At 28.9% G+C, this 19,341-nt stretch overlaps 4 protein-coding genes across 7 annotated transcripts; 2 read left to right on the top strand and 2 right to left on the bottom strand.

Moving 5' to 3' along the window:
* The first annotated feature begins 105 nt into the window (after positions 1–105).
* On the top strand, positions 106–6,896 carry Esyt2 (extended synaptotagmin-like protein 2). Of its 4 annotated transcripts, none has more exons than XM_074256915.1 (14): positions 106–236; positions 726–1,114; positions 1,205–1,345; positions 1,420–1,496; positions 1,576–1,788; positions 1,997–2,117; positions 2,176–2,346; positions 3,966–4,057; positions 4,633–4,681; positions 4,757–4,846; positions 4,924–5,169; positions 5,517–5,793; positions 5,881–6,175; positions 6,268–6,896. In XM_074256915.1, exons 2-14 carry the CDS (start codon positions 770–772, stop codon positions 6,611–6,613), a joined length of 2,463 nt encoding a protein of 820 aa, XP_074113016.1. In that variant the 5' UTR covers positions 106–236; positions 726–769; the 3' UTR covers positions 6,614–6,896. The 4 variants fall into 4 exon arrangements, with proteins under 4 accessions (XP_074113016.1, XP_074113013.1, XP_074113017.1 ...); XM_074256912.1 differs by lacking the exon at positions 3,966–4,057 and adding an exon at positions 3,641–3,741; XM_074256916.1 differs by lacking the exon at positions 3,966–4,057 and adding an exon at positions 2,725–2,810.
* Positions 6,637–13,728, bottom strand: LOC141536435 (uncharacterized). The gene is made up of 3 exons (XM_074256949.1): positions 12,808–13,728; positions 11,725–12,724; positions 6,637–11,649 (listed from the first exon to the last, which is right to left on the bottom strand). Exon 3 carries the CDS (start codon positions 8,739–8,741, stop codon positions 7,500–7,502), a length of 1,242 nt encoding a protein of 413 aa, XP_074113050.1. The 5' UTR covers positions 8,742–11,649; positions 11,725–12,724; positions 12,808–13,728; the 3' UTR covers positions 6,637–7,499.
* A 191-nt stretch (positions 13,729–13,919) lies between these two features.
* Positions 13,920–16,259, bottom strand: LOC141536437 (uncharacterized). The gene is made up of 2 exons (XM_074256953.1): positions 15,391–16,259; positions 13,920–15,307 (listed from the first exon to the last, which is right to left on the bottom strand). Exons 1-2 carry the CDS (start codon positions 15,779–15,781, stop codon positions 14,622–14,624), a joined length of 1,077 nt encoding a protein of 358 aa, XP_074113054.1. The 5' UTR covers positions 15,782–16,259; the 3' UTR covers positions 13,920–14,621.
* Positions 16,260–16,889: 630 nt separating this feature from the next.
* Positions 16,890–19,236, top strand: LOC141536420 (X-ray repair cross-complementing protein 5). The gene is made up of 3 exons (XM_074256925.1): positions 16,890–17,180; positions 17,313–17,514; positions 17,628–19,236. The coding sequence occupies exons 1-3, from the start codon at positions 17,007–17,009 to the stop codon at positions 19,052–19,054; spliced, it is 1,803 nt and encodes a 600-aa protein (XP_074113026.1). The 5' UTR covers positions 16,890–17,006; the 3' UTR covers positions 19,055–19,236.
* Positions 19,237–19,341: the final 105 nt, after the last annotated feature.

Genomic DNA, 19,341 nt, shown 5'->3' with positions numbered 1-19,341 from the left:
CAATCTTCTTTATCATCTCCGATATTTCAGATCCGAGTCAGCTGATGACATTCAGCCTTCGAAAATTCTCAACAACTTTAGAATGGCGCTGAATATTTTATCAGCAAGTTATTTATTTTGTTGAAATTTATTTTTTTCAGTCGGCGCCGGGACGGCTGACAATTAAGTCGATATTGTTGTTTTTCTTACTCTAAATACGTACCAGTTGATTTCTGCAAGTTCAAGTAATGTCTGAGGTAAAGCTTACTCATCAGTTATTAATAACATTTAAAATATTAATTAATTCCATTCTTTATTATTTTTCAGAACAATTAAAAGCCATTATAGATATTACTTGGTTGATATAAATTCAATTAACACAATTAGACGTCAATTAGTGTTTTAAAATAATTAAAAAACAATTATTAATATCTGCTTTGCTCTAAAAATTTTCGATTAAGAAATAAAGTAGAATAATGCTGGAAGGTTCCCAACTTTGATAGTTATCACAAAATTTGTCAAACTTGAAATTTTATGATACTGACGTCATATTTTTATTTAATATTTAGCTCATAGGTTGTCATATGTTGAAGGCTAATTCAATAGACACGTTATCTAGCATTATATAGGTGTTTTAATGGATTGTTCTCACTATATTAGTCGCGCTATGAATCATTTTTAGCTTCATAAAATTCTAGACAGTTATTTAATAAAGGTGTTGACGTTTGAAAATATTATTGTTCCAGGCGTTGGAGTGATTTTAATTGTTTGTTGAGTGAATAACGGTACCATGGGTGACAAGGAGGAAGAAAATAAATTAATTGAGCCAGCAGAAGAAAAAATTAGCTGGCCTTATATGACAATAAAGTCATTTTCAACTTCTCTGATTTTAAAAGTAGCTGCCGTTGGAGCTATTTGGGGATGGGGATACATGAACTGGAGTATTGGATGGCTCCTTCCTCCAGTGATACTCTCTGTATGGAAAGTTGAAAATAGCAGAAGCTCGGAGCTTAAGAGACTTACGGCGCAAGCTGCCGTTATGGCCAAAGAAAAAGATATTATTACAAGCAGACTCGATGAATTACCATCCTGGGTTTATTTTCCTGATTTCGACAGAGTTGAATGGCTCAACAAAGTATGCCTTTATACATACTTTTAATATTTTGTTTTTTATTTATAATTTATTGTATAATATGATAATGATAAATATTTTTTATTTATGTAGATCTTATATAAAGTCTGGCCGGGTATGAATCATTTGGTTCGAGATATTGTTAAAGAAAAAATACAGCCCGCTATTGTTCAATCCTTATCAGAATATAAAATGACGGGATTTCAATTTGGTCGATTAGTTCTAGGCAGAATTGTAAGTTAGAAAAATTAATACCATCTATTTTCGTTTTTTTTTACTTTAAACATGACGTCAAATTTTATTTTTAGCCACCCAAAGTTTATGGAATTAAAGTATACGAAACAAACACTTCAAGAAATGAAATTGTTTTAGATTGCGATATATTGTTAGTATATTTAAATTTTTAATTTTGTATATAATTTATATTAAAACTTTCTAAAAAAAAAAATTATAATTTTTGATAGATATGCTGGAGATTGTGACATATCTTTTTCATTGGGTAATATCAAAGGAGGAATAAGAGATTTTCAATTACGTGGAATGGCTCGTGTTATTTTGAAGCCAATGCTAAATGTTATTCCTCTAGTAGGAGGATTTCAATTGTTCTTTTTAAACAATCCATCGATTGATTTTAATTTAGTAGGAATTGTGGATGTTCTTGATTTTCCTGGATTCAGGTAAAAAAAAAATTATAATATAAAAATATTTTTGGTAATTATTTATAAGTAGGATCAACCCTATTTATTTATAAATAAAATCAAATAGAAATTTCGTTAAAAAAAATGAAAATTAAAATGTTTGACCCCACTTTAAAATATTGACTATATTTTTCTGTTATTAAAACAATTTTGATCTTATGTATTGATAATTTTAATTAATCAACAGCCAAGCATTGCGAAAAGTAATAAAGGAACAGGTTTCCGCGATTGCAGTGTTACCAAATAAAATAATCGTACCATTGAGCGAAGATGTACCTGCTGAAGTTTTGAAAATGCCAGAACCGGAGGTAAATTTATATTTGATCCTCTTTGAGTGAAGAGACAATCCCATAATTTATTTTTCAGGGAGTGTTGAGGATTCATGTTGTTCAAGCGAAGCATTTGATGAAAAAGGACATCGGAATGTTGGGCAAAGGGAAATCCGATCCTTATGCTGTCATCAATATTGGCGCCCAAGAATTTAGGACGAAAACAATCGATAACACCGTAGATCCTAAGTGGGACTACTGGTGTGAGGTATGCATCGCTTTTATCGTTTATTGTCAGAAATATCGGCTGTTTGTGCACGTGCTTAGCTGAAAATTTGCACTCAAAGATTTTTCGTTTAGCCTTTACTATTTTAAAGTCCAAAAATTATCTTCGAGTCACGTCAAATGTAAGCTCTTAGTCAAATTACTTATTACAATAGATTTCATTTTAATTTTTCCAGAGGAAAAATTTTTAGCGTTATTGAAAGTAAGCTTCATATAAATTTTTTAATTCATCTGAAGCAATCACGTACGATAATTGATTTACCAAATTTTTTATTAATTAGTAAACTTACTCATTAAAAAAAAAAAAAATCCTAAATTTGTGTGTATGCTATGTGATGCGTGTATATTTGTATGGGATTAGTGTATCGTGACATCAGCCGTCGCAAGTTTGATCACCATATCTTTGTGGGACTACGATGACACAAAGGGTGACGAGAGCCTTGGAAGGTATGCTATAGATTTATTATTATTATACATTTTATAACTCTTCATTCATTTTCATCATACTTTTTATTCAAATTTGGGTAAATGCTTCTAAAGTCCTTTTTTGAAACCAAAGTATCCAATAAAATAAATTGAACAAAATAATTATTTATTAAGAAGTAATTATCTTTACCTAGAATTTTTATTTTACGAAATTAAAAAATGTTATCATTACTTAGCCTTCAATTTTAATTACAAAGTTTTTATAAAAGCTATTATTCATTCTTTATAACTAATATTGATTAATAGTAACCTATCGTGACGATGTCACTTCAAGAGTTTGAATTTTAGAACGTAAATATTGATTTTTAACGAAGTTCTATTTTTTTTTTTTTTTTTTTTTATTCAATACTTTATTTTTTGATTTATTGAGAACATAAAAAATATTTATGCTTCACGATATTGACTAAAGTAATTTAAAAACACTTGTAATATTTTTTTGTATTATTTTGATAACATAAAAAAACTTGGAAACATCTATCCTATTTTTTTTTTTTTTTTTTTTTTTTTTTTTGGTAATTATTATTTGCGCTTGCTGTATTAAGCTTATGATTTTTTTACTGCTTATGCATTCGGTGGATTAACACGCATTGTGTTGTTAATTACTAACAAAAGTTTTGTTTATTGTTTTTTTGTCTACTCGTCCTAATTGTTGTCTCTATTTGTATTGTGTATTTGAAAATGTCTTATTTGTTTGTTATTTATTTGTTAAAAAAGCTATTTAATAAATAATGAATTATCAAAACATGTCGATAAATAAAAACGGTGTTTATTGTTAAAATTATGCCATACAGGCAATCATCAATACACGAAGCTCAGGACTAGAAGTTGCTATAAGTCTTTGGGATTGGGATCCAAATTTTCCTGGGGTTGAAACTGACGATTTACTTGGAAGGTAGTGCCTAAAATGATCGGTTTGAATTAATGCATAGTTATAACGATTAATAAATTAGAGCTTGTTGTCCGGCTACTGACACTTTTTTCCAATTTTTTTTTTTTTAATTTTTTTTAAGGATAGTCAATAATAAAAGAGTAAAAAATTAATTAATAATCCACAATACCTTTTATAATTTATTTTTAATTTGAAATAACAAACTAAATCCGCTTGTGTGGTGGCAGTTTATAGTGGAACAGAGCTCAGGAGTCAACAACAAAGTCATAACTCATCTTTTTGACAAAGACAAAACCGGACAAGATGATCAGCTCGGAAGGTATTTTGTTTATTGTCAAAAACAAAATTAAATAAACGAGTAATCCCTTGAATGTACTTAGTGTTTAAAAAGTATTTATCTTAGTTTATAGTAAATTACATTTAATTAATTTATAAAAGAAGAAATGTATCTAATTCGTAATTATTTAATTAGAAATAGAAATAATCTATTGATTTGCACTTTACTAAATTTATAAATTTCATTTCCATTTTAATTTAACGCATGATTTTTATATAATTTTTTAACATTATTATTAATATAAAAATAACTTATTACAAACTGGTGTGCTAAAATGTACAGTTTTTTAAAAGTACACTGTGGGTTTTCGCATGAATTGCTGTGTGTATAAAAATCAGCATTCTTTTTTTTATTATTTTTTTTTGCATACCTCTAAACAAAAGTAATCGTTATATACTAGTTGCATTTTATGCCATTCATTTTTACTTATTTTTTTTTTTTTTATTTTCACAAAACACGCGACATTCATTAGTACTGTTATTTCATTTCACAAAATGTTAATATTTAGGATAAGTGCATTGAATATTTTAAATAATCGAATTTATGTACATGTGAAGAGCCAGCATCGAGGTCAGCAAAGTCAAGAAAAGGGGCACAATCGATAATGTAAGTAGATACATTCAAAAATTTTTAATTATTTTGATGTTTAATTTATTAATGAAATTTTATTTTATTTTTCAGTGGTTTACACTCGAGTTTGCTAAACACGGAATGGTACATCTCCGATTGACCTGGTTGAGTCTTTCGAAAAATGTTGCTGACTTACAGGCTGTATGATGAAATATTCGACGAGACAACTATGAATCAATAGATTATTTAATTAATTAATTATTTTGTGGTTTATTTAGGCGTTGGTGGAAACTCAGCAGCTACGTGTTACGTCAATGAGTACTGCGATTTTGACATTGTTTGTAGACTCAGCTAAAAATTTACCTTGCCTCCGGGGTAGCAAACAGCCGGATGTTTACTTAGAAGCGAGTGTTGGTAATAAAACAGAGAGAACTGCGACAATGTTGCGGTCTTGTGACCCGATTTGGGAGCAAGGGTTTACCTTTTTAGTCGGAAATCCAGAATCAAGCAGTTTGAATATCAGAGTAAATTTTTAAATTATTTCACTGTAGTCAGAAATTAATTTTTTTTTAATTTTATACAATTTTATTTCTTAGTTGAAAAAAATTAAAATTTTTCTTACAGTAATTTTTTTGTTGAAAAAAAATTTTATAGATTCAGAAAAAAATTTAGTAGTACAGTAGAGTAGTTAAATTAATCAAAAAAATTTAATACTGAAATTAACATACATCTATCAATTTTTTTGAATTTTATAATACAATTAAATTATTGTGAAAATTTTTTTTTTTAAATTCCACGTCTAGAAATTAAAAAAATTATAAGCACAAATTTTTTATCATAAAAAAATTAATCATTGAAATTTTTTAAATAGATTCTAGATGACAAAACAGGATCAGTAGTAGGAACTCTAACGTACAGTATCTCAATTTTAATGACTAAATTAAATCTCGAAGACATGCAGCATCCTTATGATCTCCAGAACGCTGATCCTGAAAGTAAAGTAATAATGTCGATGTCTTTACACGTTTTAAAATATGAAACACCGGAGATAAATATCGACGAGGAAGGAGACGAAGAGGATTTCAGTCAGTTGCAAAAAAAAATAGAGCGTCAAGAATCTAACATAAGTTTTTCTCAAGGCAGCAGTGGTAAATTATTAAATTTGAATTTGAAAAAAATTTTTTTTTTCAAGTATCATAAATATTAAAGTTAATTTATGTCAATTTAAATTTTAGTACCGTCAACCCCTCTGAAGAAACAAGCCTCTAAAGAGTCGATTCACAGCGTTGTAAATAGCACAGTTTCAAGTTCCGCTGCAGTCCCACCTGCAGGCGAAGTTGAAAAAGATATTGACCGCGAAATGATAATCCTATCGGAGTCTGTGAACACTAGTTCAGCCCATCCTGAATTAATTAAACGCCATTTTAGTATAACATCGTCTACTGGAGACTGGAAGCTCGGTAGAATTCAGCTGACACTTCGTTACAGTGTCCCCAGGCAGAAATTAGTGGTTGTAGTTCATAAAGTTGCGTAAGTATTTATTATTTAAAAATCTACTTAAAAAATAAATTTATTTATTTATTTAAAAATAAAATTCTTAATCAATTAATTAATTATTTCAGCAATTTACCTCTGCCTTTGAATGACCCGTCAAGTATTCCTGACCCGTATGTGAAACTTTACTTACTCCCAGATCGGCATAAGGAAACAAAACGCAAGACAGCTGTTCTCAAGGACAATTGCAACCCAGTTTACGACGAACAATTTGAATATGTGGTATCTCAGGGTGACTTGAATGAACGAGTTCTTGAAGTTTCAGTTTGTACGCAAAAAGCGTGGCTTTCTTCAAGCAACAACATTATGGGTCAAGTTCGTATAAATTTATCTGAAATCGATGTCACCCAAGCATTTACAAATTGGTATGATTTGATGCCAGAGATAAAAAAGAGTAGTTTAAAAGTTCTCTAACTTAATCTCAAAGTTTACTTAACGTTGACGGACTAACTTTTTATTATTATTATTATTATTATTATTATTATTATTATTATTATTATTATTATTATTATACTAATATATTAATATAATATAATGCTAATTTTGAATATTAAATTTGATTAAAAAGTTTATATAAAAAACTAATGTTAATATCGAAGGCAGGCCTTTACTTCAGTTAATCTATGCGAAAATCATGTTAAACTAAAAAATATATTTACATAAGAAATTAATAAATATAACTTTATAATCAATCAAATATTAAAATTTTTTTTACACTTTTATTTGACCCATTTTTCTTTGTGAGAAATTTTTTTTTTTGAAAAAATTAATTTAAAAAATTAATCGTCATTTTTTCGATATGATAAAGTCTTGAAAGAATAAATCAGTAAGTCCAAATGTTAATAAAAAATTATGAGGATTTGCGCAGTTATATATTTCAGATAAAATTAATAAATTTATAAGTATACTTTATGATAAAAATTTTCAGAATAACAACTTAATTTTAATTGTTAGTTTATTCAATTTGTATAATACTTTTTTTAATTTTTATATTTGTATACATAGACTTTTTTTAAATAAATATGTTAGACAATATGTAGACGACATTCAGAATTAATATTGCAATACATAATAATTATATTATTTTATAATTGTATAATATCTTCAAGTTAAATACCTTAATTTAACTTTATTAAATAATAAATCGAAAATTAATTATTTAAAGCAAATATTACAATACTTAAAAATCGTTAAAAAATACTTTTACATTATTAAATATTTTGAGCAAAAATAAACTTGAGAATAATTTGCTATCACAATCTATCACTGGTAAATAATTTCAATTATAAAAATAGCTTGATTAATACTCAAATTCATGCATGTTAGTCAAAATTGAATTGATAAGTAACAGTTGTTCCGAAGTCATTTTAAGATTACCAATTTCATTACAAAAAAGTAATTTATAATAAGACTTACTTCTCCAAAATGGAATAATACATTCAATACACTTCGCGGCTGGACGAAAATCGACAGTTGTTTCCTTACACTTATCACAAATACGACCTCTTAATTTTCTATTCGACGTCAATTTATGATTGATAGAACTTTTGGAATAATTTTTATATTCATCTTTATCATCTTCATAGCAAAAGGTGCAAATAATTTTACCTTCGCAGACCCGAGCAATATCTTCCGAACAGAACATTCGTCCAAATGGCGCCCAATTCTTATTCATCAACATATCATCCAATAAATCATCTTCAGAAGTAGCTTTTTCAATCAAAATATCCATCGCTCGTCCGAACTCTTTTATTTGATGTCTTCTGAAATACTGTCGAATATTCTGGTCCTTTATAAATTGTTTACACTTGCTAAAAACCAATTTATACTCTAGTATTTCTACATATTCCTTCATGTTAATATTCTTATTCACTGGTTTAACAGGTGATGATTCTAGTGATAGACAATTTGTTGGTGATTGCTGAGCATTGATGATCTCGACATCAGTAGCAAAAGTTACCAATTTAAATGTTTTCTTCTTTCGCTTTAAATGTTGTTCTTCTATTTCTTCTTTATTTTTCTCAATTTCTAAATTGTCCACTTCGTCTTCTACGATAACCATTTCATTTTCTTCATCCCTCATCACATGAAAATTTTTCACTTCGTTTCGAATATTTTCTTCGTCCTCTATTTCTTCTTTTCTATTATTTTCTTTTTTTTTATCTTCTTCGACATTGATCATTAAATCTTTATCACTTAGTTCTACTTCTTGTTCTTTAGATTTATGTTCTACCTCTTCTTCACATTCTATCGCCATGATTTTTTCCTTCATCTCTTCTTTTTCATCGACAAAAACTTCCATTGTCGCTAGATTTACATTTTTATCTTGAACTTCTTTTTCTTCATCAGTTTCATTGACAATCAAATTTTCTGAAACATTCAAGTCTATAAATAAACCACATGAAGATGAATCATTATCTTCATCCTTTTCTACCTCTACTATTTCTTCTTCATCTTTTTCTTTTTCTTCGCCATTCATAACCAAATTTTCTTTATTTACTTTGACTTGTTCTTCTGTCATGTCATCAGCGTCTATTTGCATCTCTTTATCAACATTTATTATTTCTTCTTCTAATTTATCCAAAACCAACTTTTCTGAAACATCTGAGCGTTTTAATAAATCGTATGAAACTGAATCGTTGTTCTCATCATCTTCCGTATCAACTTCATCTTTCTCTTTTTCTTCCTCGCATTCCTTTTTTTCATCTATTTCTTTTTTTATATTTTCTTCTTCATCTATTGCATTAACTTCCCTAATTTCCGTCCCTTCTACTTTTAAATCTTTTATTTCTATATTTTCTGTTTGTACATTTTCTAATTCTTTCTCGCCGATTTCTTCTTCTAATTCTTGTTGTTCATAATCTTTCCGATATTCATCTTCATCTTTAGCTATTTTAACTACTTCTTCTTTTCAATCATCTTCGACTTCTCTACTTACTTTCTCTTCTCGTATCAATTCTTTGTCAAGTAATTCTAAAGGCTCTTTAATTTTAATATTATTGACCCCGAATTTTAAATCTGATTTTAATAATGATGATGATGATGATGAAGAATCACTGTCTCTAATTGAAGCTAAGTCACATTTTCTTACACTCTCACCATCAAGTCCAACAATGCTCGATGATTTTTGAATCACTGATTTTCTAGTCATCGAAATCGATCCCCCATTACTATTTTGATCTTCTGAAGAAATACTTTCACCTCTACCTTGTTTCTGACACGGAAGTTCTAATATTTTTTCGTATTTTTCATCAAGGCTTTCTATTTCATCTCGTTCACAATCTTTTGTTCCAATTTCTTTTAATTGATGTTTCTTTGAATCATTATTACGACGATGGCAGATTTTTTGAACTTGATAGCGTTTTTCAAAAGAACAAATCCAATGATAATGCCCTTTAAAATAATACGTATGACTTAATGATTTATGTAATTTTAATGCTTCTTCTTGGAACATTTTTCCGTTAACTTCAAGACGCTGACTTCGCATTTCACTTAACCAATTCAAAAGATTTTGATCAAGCTCTTTTTTTTGATCGAATTCAGTTTTAAAACTAATAATATCACTTCTTCATTTTCTTCCGTCTCAACTTCTTCTATTTTTACTTGCGCTTTATTAATTTCTTTGTTTCGATTCATTTTTTCTCTTTGAGTTATTGAATTATCCGAAAGATAAAGCCAAGTTCTTTTTGATGGTTTTATTAGTTTATTAACTACTTTGATGTTGTATCGTTTTTCGAAACGATAAATCCACATACGACTAGCCGTAAAATAATTTGAAATACCAGATTGTTTATAATATTTCAATGCTATATTTCTAAATATTTCAACCTGCACAGTGAAGCCGATTTTTCGTGCATTTTTTAACCATTTCAGCAGCCTTTGTTCAAATTTCTTCTTTAAAGCAGAATTTTTGAGCTTTGCATTTGCTTCATCTCTTAAATTTTTAGGTACAATTGAATTTTGTAGGCCGACATCTAGACACACTTGTTTTTCATCATTAACATTTTTAGTAGAATTCTCTGAAGTACTAGAAAAATCACACAAAAATTCTTTTTCTTTTTCTTCATCATTTAAATCATTTGAACCAGCAAAAACATTCATCAAACTTTTATTTGATTCATGAGCTAAAATTTTGATTTCTTCTTTTTTATTTTCTATTATTCAAAATGGAAATACTTCATTACCTGTAATTGGATTTGTTGTTTCTGTATCGTCTTCATTCACATTCCTCTTAAAAATTGGTGGATTTAAAAATTCAACCGTTTTTACTTTTATTTTTTTTCTATTTTTCTTCTCTACGTCTTTTTGAATTCCTTGTTCTTTCTTTTCTTCGCGACTGACTGCCCTGTTTTTAGAAAGAAGAAACAATTTAAAAAAAAATTTTTCTTTTTCTTTTTCCAATTCTTTATTTTCATCATTTTTTGCATTCATCGTAGCTTCTTCATCAAGTTCTGTTAATTTTTCATCCTTATTTTCAGACTGATTATCCTTGATTTCTGAATTCGATTCAATTTGCACTACTTTATCTTCTTCTTCTTCCTCGCTTTTATTTCCTTGGAAAGTAACTTCAATTTTGTGAGTTCTTTGAAAGTGTCGAATCCAAATGTGATAAGCTCTAAAAGGATACGACGGTCCCATCTCTCTGTACCAATCCATAGCTTTTCTTTTGAATGCTAATTCATCAAGTGAAAGCCCTTGACTTTTGAGCTCTCTTATCCAGATGAGAAGACGTTGTTCAAGTTTTTTATATTTACGTGACATAGCCATTAATTTTTTCATTTTTGAAAATGACAAAAAAAAACTTCTTTTGAGCTTTTTATAATTATTGCGATTTTTTTGGGAAAATTAATAGTTTTGATTTAGTTAAGCCGAATTTTTTCATGATCTTCTCAGTTTTCACCCCGGAAGTTTTCATTTTAATGAAAATTAAGCTAGCCGATGATCTAAGAATTTTTAGAATTTTTTTTTTATTCAAAAAATCATTGCAAAAAAATAAAAAGAAATTTTCATTTGTAAAAAAACTTGAAAAAATGTTAGTGTAATTTCCTAAAAATATTCCGAAAGTTTTCATTTTAATAATATTTAAGTTCTTCACTACTGAAACTCAATCATTAAAATTTTTTTTTTAAATCTTAATCAGTTAATCATTAATTTTTCGTTTTCATGATATTCACTATTTTTTAAATTATTTCTTCACGTAAATAATAGCTTAATTTCTTCTCATTAATTTGTCATCTTAATGATATAAATTCACTATTTTTTAAATTATTTCTTCACATAAATAATAGCTTAATTTCTTCTCAAAATCACTGATAATTCGGCGTTCTAATCAATTCTTCAACTAAATCACTGTAATATATCAAATAATTTTGATTATCAAACAAATTATTAAAGATAGTATTTACCGATTGATGATGAAAGAAAGTGCTTGAATAATTCCATTAATTATCCTGAAAATGAAAAAAAAAAGTTTAAGATAAATAAAAATTATTATTTCACTGAAGAAAATTTATTTACTAGCTTACATAAGAAAAAATTGCAATAGTTTATCAAAACATCACAAGAATTTCTAGTTACAGAGTCGTAAGTCTATGTTCTGATGACGAGTGTAATATTGATTAGCCTTCAGTGTGATATAGATATATTTAACTGATGATGCGCAACAAGATGAATTTACAGATGTAATACCAAATACCAGTGCCGACTACTAGGTATTACTGTACCTAGTCAGACCTGACTGATAAGCTTTTGCGCACACACATTAAGATTTGTAGAAATTAAAATAATAAAAAAAAATCAAAACTTATCAGTAATGATTATAAATATAAAATTAGTCAAACTTTTCAATTAACTCAATGTCGTTCTGTATAAGTGTTGTTTATTCCGAAGTGAGATTTCAAATTATCTTTTATTTTCCAGAATAAAATAATACAAAAATGCATTTAGCAGCCGGACGGCAATGAAGAGTTGATTTCAGACAAATACTGCACGTTCTGCACGTTAGATTAAAATCGCAATCTAACCGATGGGACTTTTCTGTCTTTGTTACAGATATTCATATTATAGAAATATTTTAATTTCTCACGACATAATGTACAAAAAACAACTTGTTCATTTTTCTCTTGTAATTCTTTTCTATTTTTATTACATATTTTAATTGGCAGACCCAAGCGACGTCTTTCAAACACAAAAATTCTCCAAAGGGCCTCCAAGATTCATTCATCAGAAGATCATTGAGTAAATGCTCAAAAGAAGTCACTGTTGATATCAAAACATGCAATTCACTTTTTAGTTCTTCTCTTTTGTCATTGGATAAGAATTCAGTAACATCAGGATCTTCCAACAAATGGATGCAATAAAAAAAAGTCCGCCAATATGATGATGTGTTTTCAAAATGGTTAAGTTTATGTGTATTATGTATTGACTCAGTGTTTCGACGAGACTTATAATCAATTGAAAATTGATTTTCCGGGTAACTAGAAGTAAAGAAGATCGACGCGTCATTAATTGAAGCATCTTCTGGATCTATGAAAAATAATAATTATTATTACCGATAATAAGCAATCAATTGTTCAGAAATATAATTACTTTTAAAAAATTTCGTTTACCTATTTTATAAACTTGCTGACTTTGGTCGTTGTCATCTGCTTTTTTAATTTTCCTTTGCCTAAGAAAATTATTATTATAGCTTGCATTTAATATATCGTCACGAAGAAACTTACAACACCAACGATTTTCAAAATAACAGACCCAATCATATCCAGGATCGAAGTAATAAGTGCCTTTCAATTCCTTATAAACTTCAAGTGCTTTCGCTTGAAACCCTGCTACGTTTACTGGAAGTCCCTTAACGTACATCTCATACAACCACATGTTAAGATAATCTTCAAGTGGTCTGAGTTGAATCAAATATTTTACATCTTTTAATATTTGTATAATCTTAAAATTCGCTTCTTGTAATTTATTTGCTTTCTGAATAATTTTTTCTTTTTCTCTCATTATATAATTCACATACGCACGACGGGTACCGAATTCTTGAGCGATGTTCTGGATTTTTTTTCCAATCAACATTAATTTAATAATAACTAACTTTTGTTCCAAACTTAAAGTCACACGTGGACATCTTTTTTTCTTTTCTTTTATAGGTAGATTGTTTGGTAGACTTACAATGTTTTCTGGAGATTTTCTTCCTTTTGCAGACATCGTCTGTTCCAAAGACTCACTAATTTCTTCATTCTTTACTATATTGTTTGAAGAATTTATTTTCTGTTCATTCATGATATCAATATATTTTCTTGACACACACAAAAATCTGAATAATTATCTCAAACGTTTCTAAAATAAATTGATAAAAGTGTATATAAATTTCATAAGCTTGCACGACACAACTCTGGTCAGTTTGTATAAATTATTTTCTTGTTCTAACCGAAGTAATTTGTGTTTATACTATTAGAGAAGCTCGAGCCTTACTGTAATGAAGCAATTGAAGCTCAAATGATTAGCTTGGATTATTCCCACCACTTTCATACTGTAAATTTGGCAGTTTTTATTGTAAATATTTTCCTAAAATAGATATATTGTGTCTTTACAATGGTCAATCTGCACTTCTGAGTAAAATAAAATTTAATATTATACATTTGATAACAAAATACCTTATTACTCTATTGACTAATAATATTATCTTAAATATTTATCACTTGTCATAAATATTAAGCTCAAGAAAAAAAAAAAAAAAAAAAAAAAAAAAAAAAAAAAAAAAAAAAAAAAAAAAAAAACGATTTTTCATTTTTATGACATATATGTATTACTCTATAAATTTAATCTTCACGTCAATAATAAAACCCTTATTTCTTCTACAAAACCAATTATTCCTCAATTTTATTAATGTAGTATAGTAAATAATTTTGATTATTGAATAAATCCGTGAACTAATTCTATAAAATAATATTCACCAATTATTAATGAAATAATATAATTTAATAATTTCATTAATAAAAAAAGTAGTTAAAGATAAATAAAAATTGTTTCTTCATTAAATAAAATCTATTTATTTATTTACATGAGAAGAAATTCAATAAGACAAATTTTACTTATGATGCGCAACAAGATAAATTCATGGATAAAACACCAAATACCAACGCCAATTAATAGTTATGACGATATATCTAGTCAAACTTGACTGATGAGCTTTTGTGTATTCACAAAAAAGCTTACAGCAATTAAATTAATAAAAAACTTGAGTCAATATGAATTATTATTGATGCAATTTGTCATAATATGTTTTATCCACTTGAACTTTATAAAATTGACTGATGAGTCTTTACAAATTTTACAAAAATTAAAAATTTTAAATTGAATTTATAAAATTGTTAAAATAAAAATTTATCATTAATGATTATAAATATAAAATTAGTCAAAGTTTTTATTTCAGCCAATGGTGTTCTTTATTAATTTCGTTTCTCGAGTGCAAAGATAATACAATATTTTTTGCTACCCAAAACATAATAATGCAAAAACAGCACTGAGCAGCCGGCCGATAATAAATAGTCGATTTCAGACACACACTGCACGTTCTTTGCATTATATTGAAATCTAAATCTAACTGATGGAACTTACTTTCCTTGACACAGTCATACTTTTGATAGGAATCTTTTAATTTTTCGTAACATGCTGTACAAAGAACAGCTTTTTGATTTATATTACGTTCTTTACTTTCCTTTTCTATTTCAATTTTTAATTGGCAAACCCAAGCGACGTCTCCAAAACACATAAATTTTCCAAAGGGTTTCCAGATCTCATTCATCAGAAGATCATTGAGTAATTGCTCAACAGAAGTCATTGTTGACATAAAATATCTCAAATTGTTCTCTAAATCTTCTTTCTGGTTGTCGGATAGTAGATGTGCAAAATCAGGAACCTTCAACGAATGTATGCAATCATTAAAAGTCATCTTATATAATAATGTGCTGTCATAAACCTCAAGTTCGTTTGGATTATACTTTGTAGACTCAGTGTTTTGTTGAGACTCACAATCATTTGAAACTTGTCTTTCAACGTTACCAGAAGCATTGAAGTTCGATGTATCATTAATTGAAGCATCTTCTGGATCTATGAAAAATAAAAATTATTATTACCGATAAAAAACAGTCAATTGTTCAGAAAGAAAATTACTTTTAAAAAATGTCTCTTACCTTTTCTATAAGCTTGCTGACTTTGGTCGTGATCATCATCTACTTTAAATCTCTTTCGCATCAAAAAATTATTATTATCGCTTGCCTTTTTAATACCGTCACGAAGAAACTTATGGCACCAACGATTTTCAAAATAACAGACCCAATCATATCCAGGCTCGAAGTAATAAGTGCCTTTCAATTCCTTATAAACTTCAAGTGCTTTTACTTGAAACTCTGCTACGCTTACTGGAAGTCCCTTAACGTACATCGCACCCAACCATTTGTTAAGATAATCTTCAAGTGGTCTGAATTGAATCAAATATTTTACATCTTTTAATATTTGTATAATTTTAAAATCCGCTTCTTGTAATTCATTTGCTTTCTGAATAATTTTTTTTTTGTCTCTCATTAAATAATACACATACGTATGAGGGATACCGAATTCTTGAGCGATGTTCTGGATTTTTTTTCCAATCAATATTAATTTAATAATAACTAACTTTTGTTCCAAACTTAAAGTCACACGTGGACGTCTTTTTTTCTTTTTCTTTTATAGGTAGATTGTTTGGTAGACTTACAATGTTTTCTGGAGATTTTCTTCCTTTTGCAGACATTGTCTGTTCCAAAGACTCACTAATTTCTTCATTCTTTACTATATTATTTGGAGAATTTGTTTTCTGTTCATTCATGGTATCAATATATTTTCTTGACACACACAAAAATCTGAATAATTATCTCAAACGTTTCTAAAATAAATTAATAAAAGTGTAAATTAATTTTATAAGCTTGCACAACACAACTCTGGTCAGTTTGTATAAATTATTTTCTTGTTCTAACCGAAGTAATTTGTGTTTATACTATTAGAGAAGCTCGAGCCTTACTGTAATGAAGCAATTGAAGCTCAAATGATTAGCTTGGATTATTCCCACCACTTTCATACTGTAAATTTGGCAGTTTTTATTGTAAATATTTTCCTAAAATAGATATATTGTGTCTTTACAATGGTCAATCTGCACTTCTGAGTAAAATAAAATTTAATATTATACATTTGATAACAAAATACCTTATTACTCTATTGACTAATAATATTATCTCAAATACAAGCATTGTCAATACTTATTACTTGTCATAAATTTTAAGCTCCACAAAAAAAAGTGTCCTTTCAATAAATTATAAAGTATTAAAGCTTCTTTTAATTTCTTCAGAATAACCATGTAAATCATATTATGCTTATTGAGGTCTTTGAATTTGTTATAATATTTTATAAAAGTCAAATTACCCGACATTTAAAAGTATTTATAATTTTTTTTTATCGAAAAAATGATTACAAAAAAATTTAAAACGTCGGCTAACTTTAGTATTAATATTTTTCTTTTGAATATTGACAGTTGAGTTACTTTCGTACATAGCCGAAATATTTTCGTACTTCCGAATATAGCCGAGCTTAATTTTGGTGGGAAATCTTTTTATTTATTTTGAATACCGCTCTAGTGTCGAAATTGTGAACTAACACCAGTCAATAAAAACATTCCATCTGATTCTTAAATTTACCATAATAATTGTTTTTCTTATTAAATTATAAGAATTTATTAATTCATTGATTAGTATCAATAAATAATTATAACAATTCAAAAATGACAGCACCGACACAACCAAAGTCGCAGTTAAAATTACCAGAACCTCATCACTATGGAAATGAGCCGATTGAGTTCAGCTTTCGAGTGGGTAACCTCTTCATTCTTGATTTTACACCTAAAATGTTTACAAAAAATGAATTTGACGTTACTTATTTTCACCAATGTCTTGATGTAAGTATTTTTTTATTTATCTAGCATTAAATAATGACATTGATGCCGGCTAACTTTATTGTCATCACTAAATGATATTAATAATCAATGACAATAATTTTTAATTAATTTTTTTACATCTTTGCAATGCAGACTTACTTGAGCGTTTTGAAAAAAAAGCTGTCAGCAAATTCCGAAGATTGGATGGGTCTGATATTATGCAATGTAAATAAAGATCTAGTGGCAGATGAATATCCACCAGATGATGAAAATGATCCTGAGCCGAAAAATGTATTGACATTACAAAAATTTCAACCTGTTAAACGGGAAATGTATATGGATATCGCAAAAATTCGTAAGTTTTAATTTTATTAATATGATAATAAAATTAAAAGACATCATATTAATAGCAGATATTTATTTCGATTAATTATAAAAATTTAGCAACAATATTAATTAAAATTTTAGGCAATGGAGATATTGATCACTTCAAACAGCTATGTTCTGATGATTATTCAATATCAGAGGCCTTTCTTCACGCGACCCGAACTTACAACCGAGTGAAAAAAATAATGGCATCTCGTAAAGTATATTTTCTAACTTGCGAGGACAACCCGGAACCATCCGAGCCCCAGGAGCTTCACAGCATCCGAATAAACGCCAAGGGTTTCAAGGATCTCGCTATACGACTCCATGTGATCGGCTTAGGCGACCAGTGGAATTACGATCTCTTCTTCAAGGAAATAGAAGAAATATCTGAGAATCTTGCTGCTAGACAATTCCGGCGAGTTGATTTGAACGAATTGGAAGATAATATTACTCACAAATCTTTCGTCGCTGCTAATTTACGTTTAAGGATCCAATCTTTAAAAATTAAAGTGACCATCCAAGCATTTTCTAGACCACCGAGACCAATGACCAAGATTACTGCAAGCAAAGCTACTAACGAACCGCTGGACAAGTATACTTGGTGGACATTCGATGACATGTTTGATGATGAGGAAAATGACGGAGAAGAAGTTAGATTTGCGCAAAATCCTTACGAAATAAAACGTGCTCAGAATTATGGCGGGAGAAAAATTTTGTTTACTCCAGAAGAAGTCAGGGGATTACGTCATGTCCATGAGCAAGGAATTGATTTTTTAGGGTTCAAACCGATGCCAGATCGAGGACCTATGGAGCAAATAAGCAACCCGTATTTCCTTGGATGTCACAGTCAAGCCAGTAAAGGACAGATTGAGTTCTTTGCTGTCCTGCTGTCGAAAATGATCGAGAAGAAGCTTATGGCGGTCTGCTGCATTACGACCAGAAAGTTGGCACCTCCTAGATTGGCTTATTTGATACCATATGTTGAGTACGGTGGCTTTTACCTCTTCCGTATTCCGTTTAAGCACGAGGCGAGAGACATTGATGAAGTAACGGATAAATATTTCTTCGATGATGAAAATCCGGCACCGATAAACGAGGAGAAGCTGGGATTGATGAAAAATCTTGTCAAGAAACTGAGTGTCAAGTACGACGTTACCATGTTCCAGAATCCTAAATCTCAGAGACAGCAGATTGTCTTGGAGAACTTAGCTCTGGATTTACCACCGCAGGAGCTACCGGCTGATACTACGGTTCCCTCGATGGAGGACATTACCGATCGTCTCAGTCAGGGGAACCTTTATGACCGGTTACAAAATGTGATCTGCACTAATGTCCCGCTTGCACCATCTGCAAAAGTTATCAGGGCCGATGATGAGTACGTCAAAGAAGTTTTGGAGGCTGGAGACTTTGCTAGACTTACTAATGATAAGTTGAAGGCGGTTCTCAGAGCTCTGAACTTAAGCATTCAGGGAAAAAAACAGGATTTTGTTAACAGGCTTGAAGAGTACAAAGCTACGAACCTATAAATATTTTAAGTCGTGGATTTTTAATCAACCATTACCTCTCAAAGAGTATTTTAAGAGTTTAACGTTCTATGAAAACAGTTTATTGATTTTTAGTTTTTTATTACATAAGATTGATGTTTTTTCAGGGCAAAGCTTACTTTTTTGTATTTTAAAATATAATAATAAATGATATTTTGATGTAATCGACTGTTTATATGTTTTATAATCTCCGTAACGAATTATGTTAATGATTACCTAGTAGTCTCAATATTTACATCATTCTACAAGTATTTCATTTTATTTAGGCT

The sequence above is a fragment of the Cotesia typhae genome, unplaced genomic scaffold (genome assembly GCF_013202065.1).
Source record: "Cotesia typhae breed Kobodo isofemale line unplaced genomic scaffold, CoteBio_Ctyphae scaffold_152, whole genome shotgun sequence".
NCBI classification, from domain to species: domain Eukaryota; kingdom Metazoa; phylum Arthropoda; class Insecta; order Hymenoptera; family Braconidae; genus Cotesia; species Cotesia typhae.
Note: the sequence above shows the minus strand (reverse complement) of the source record. Positions and strands in the feature narration are given on the sequence as shown.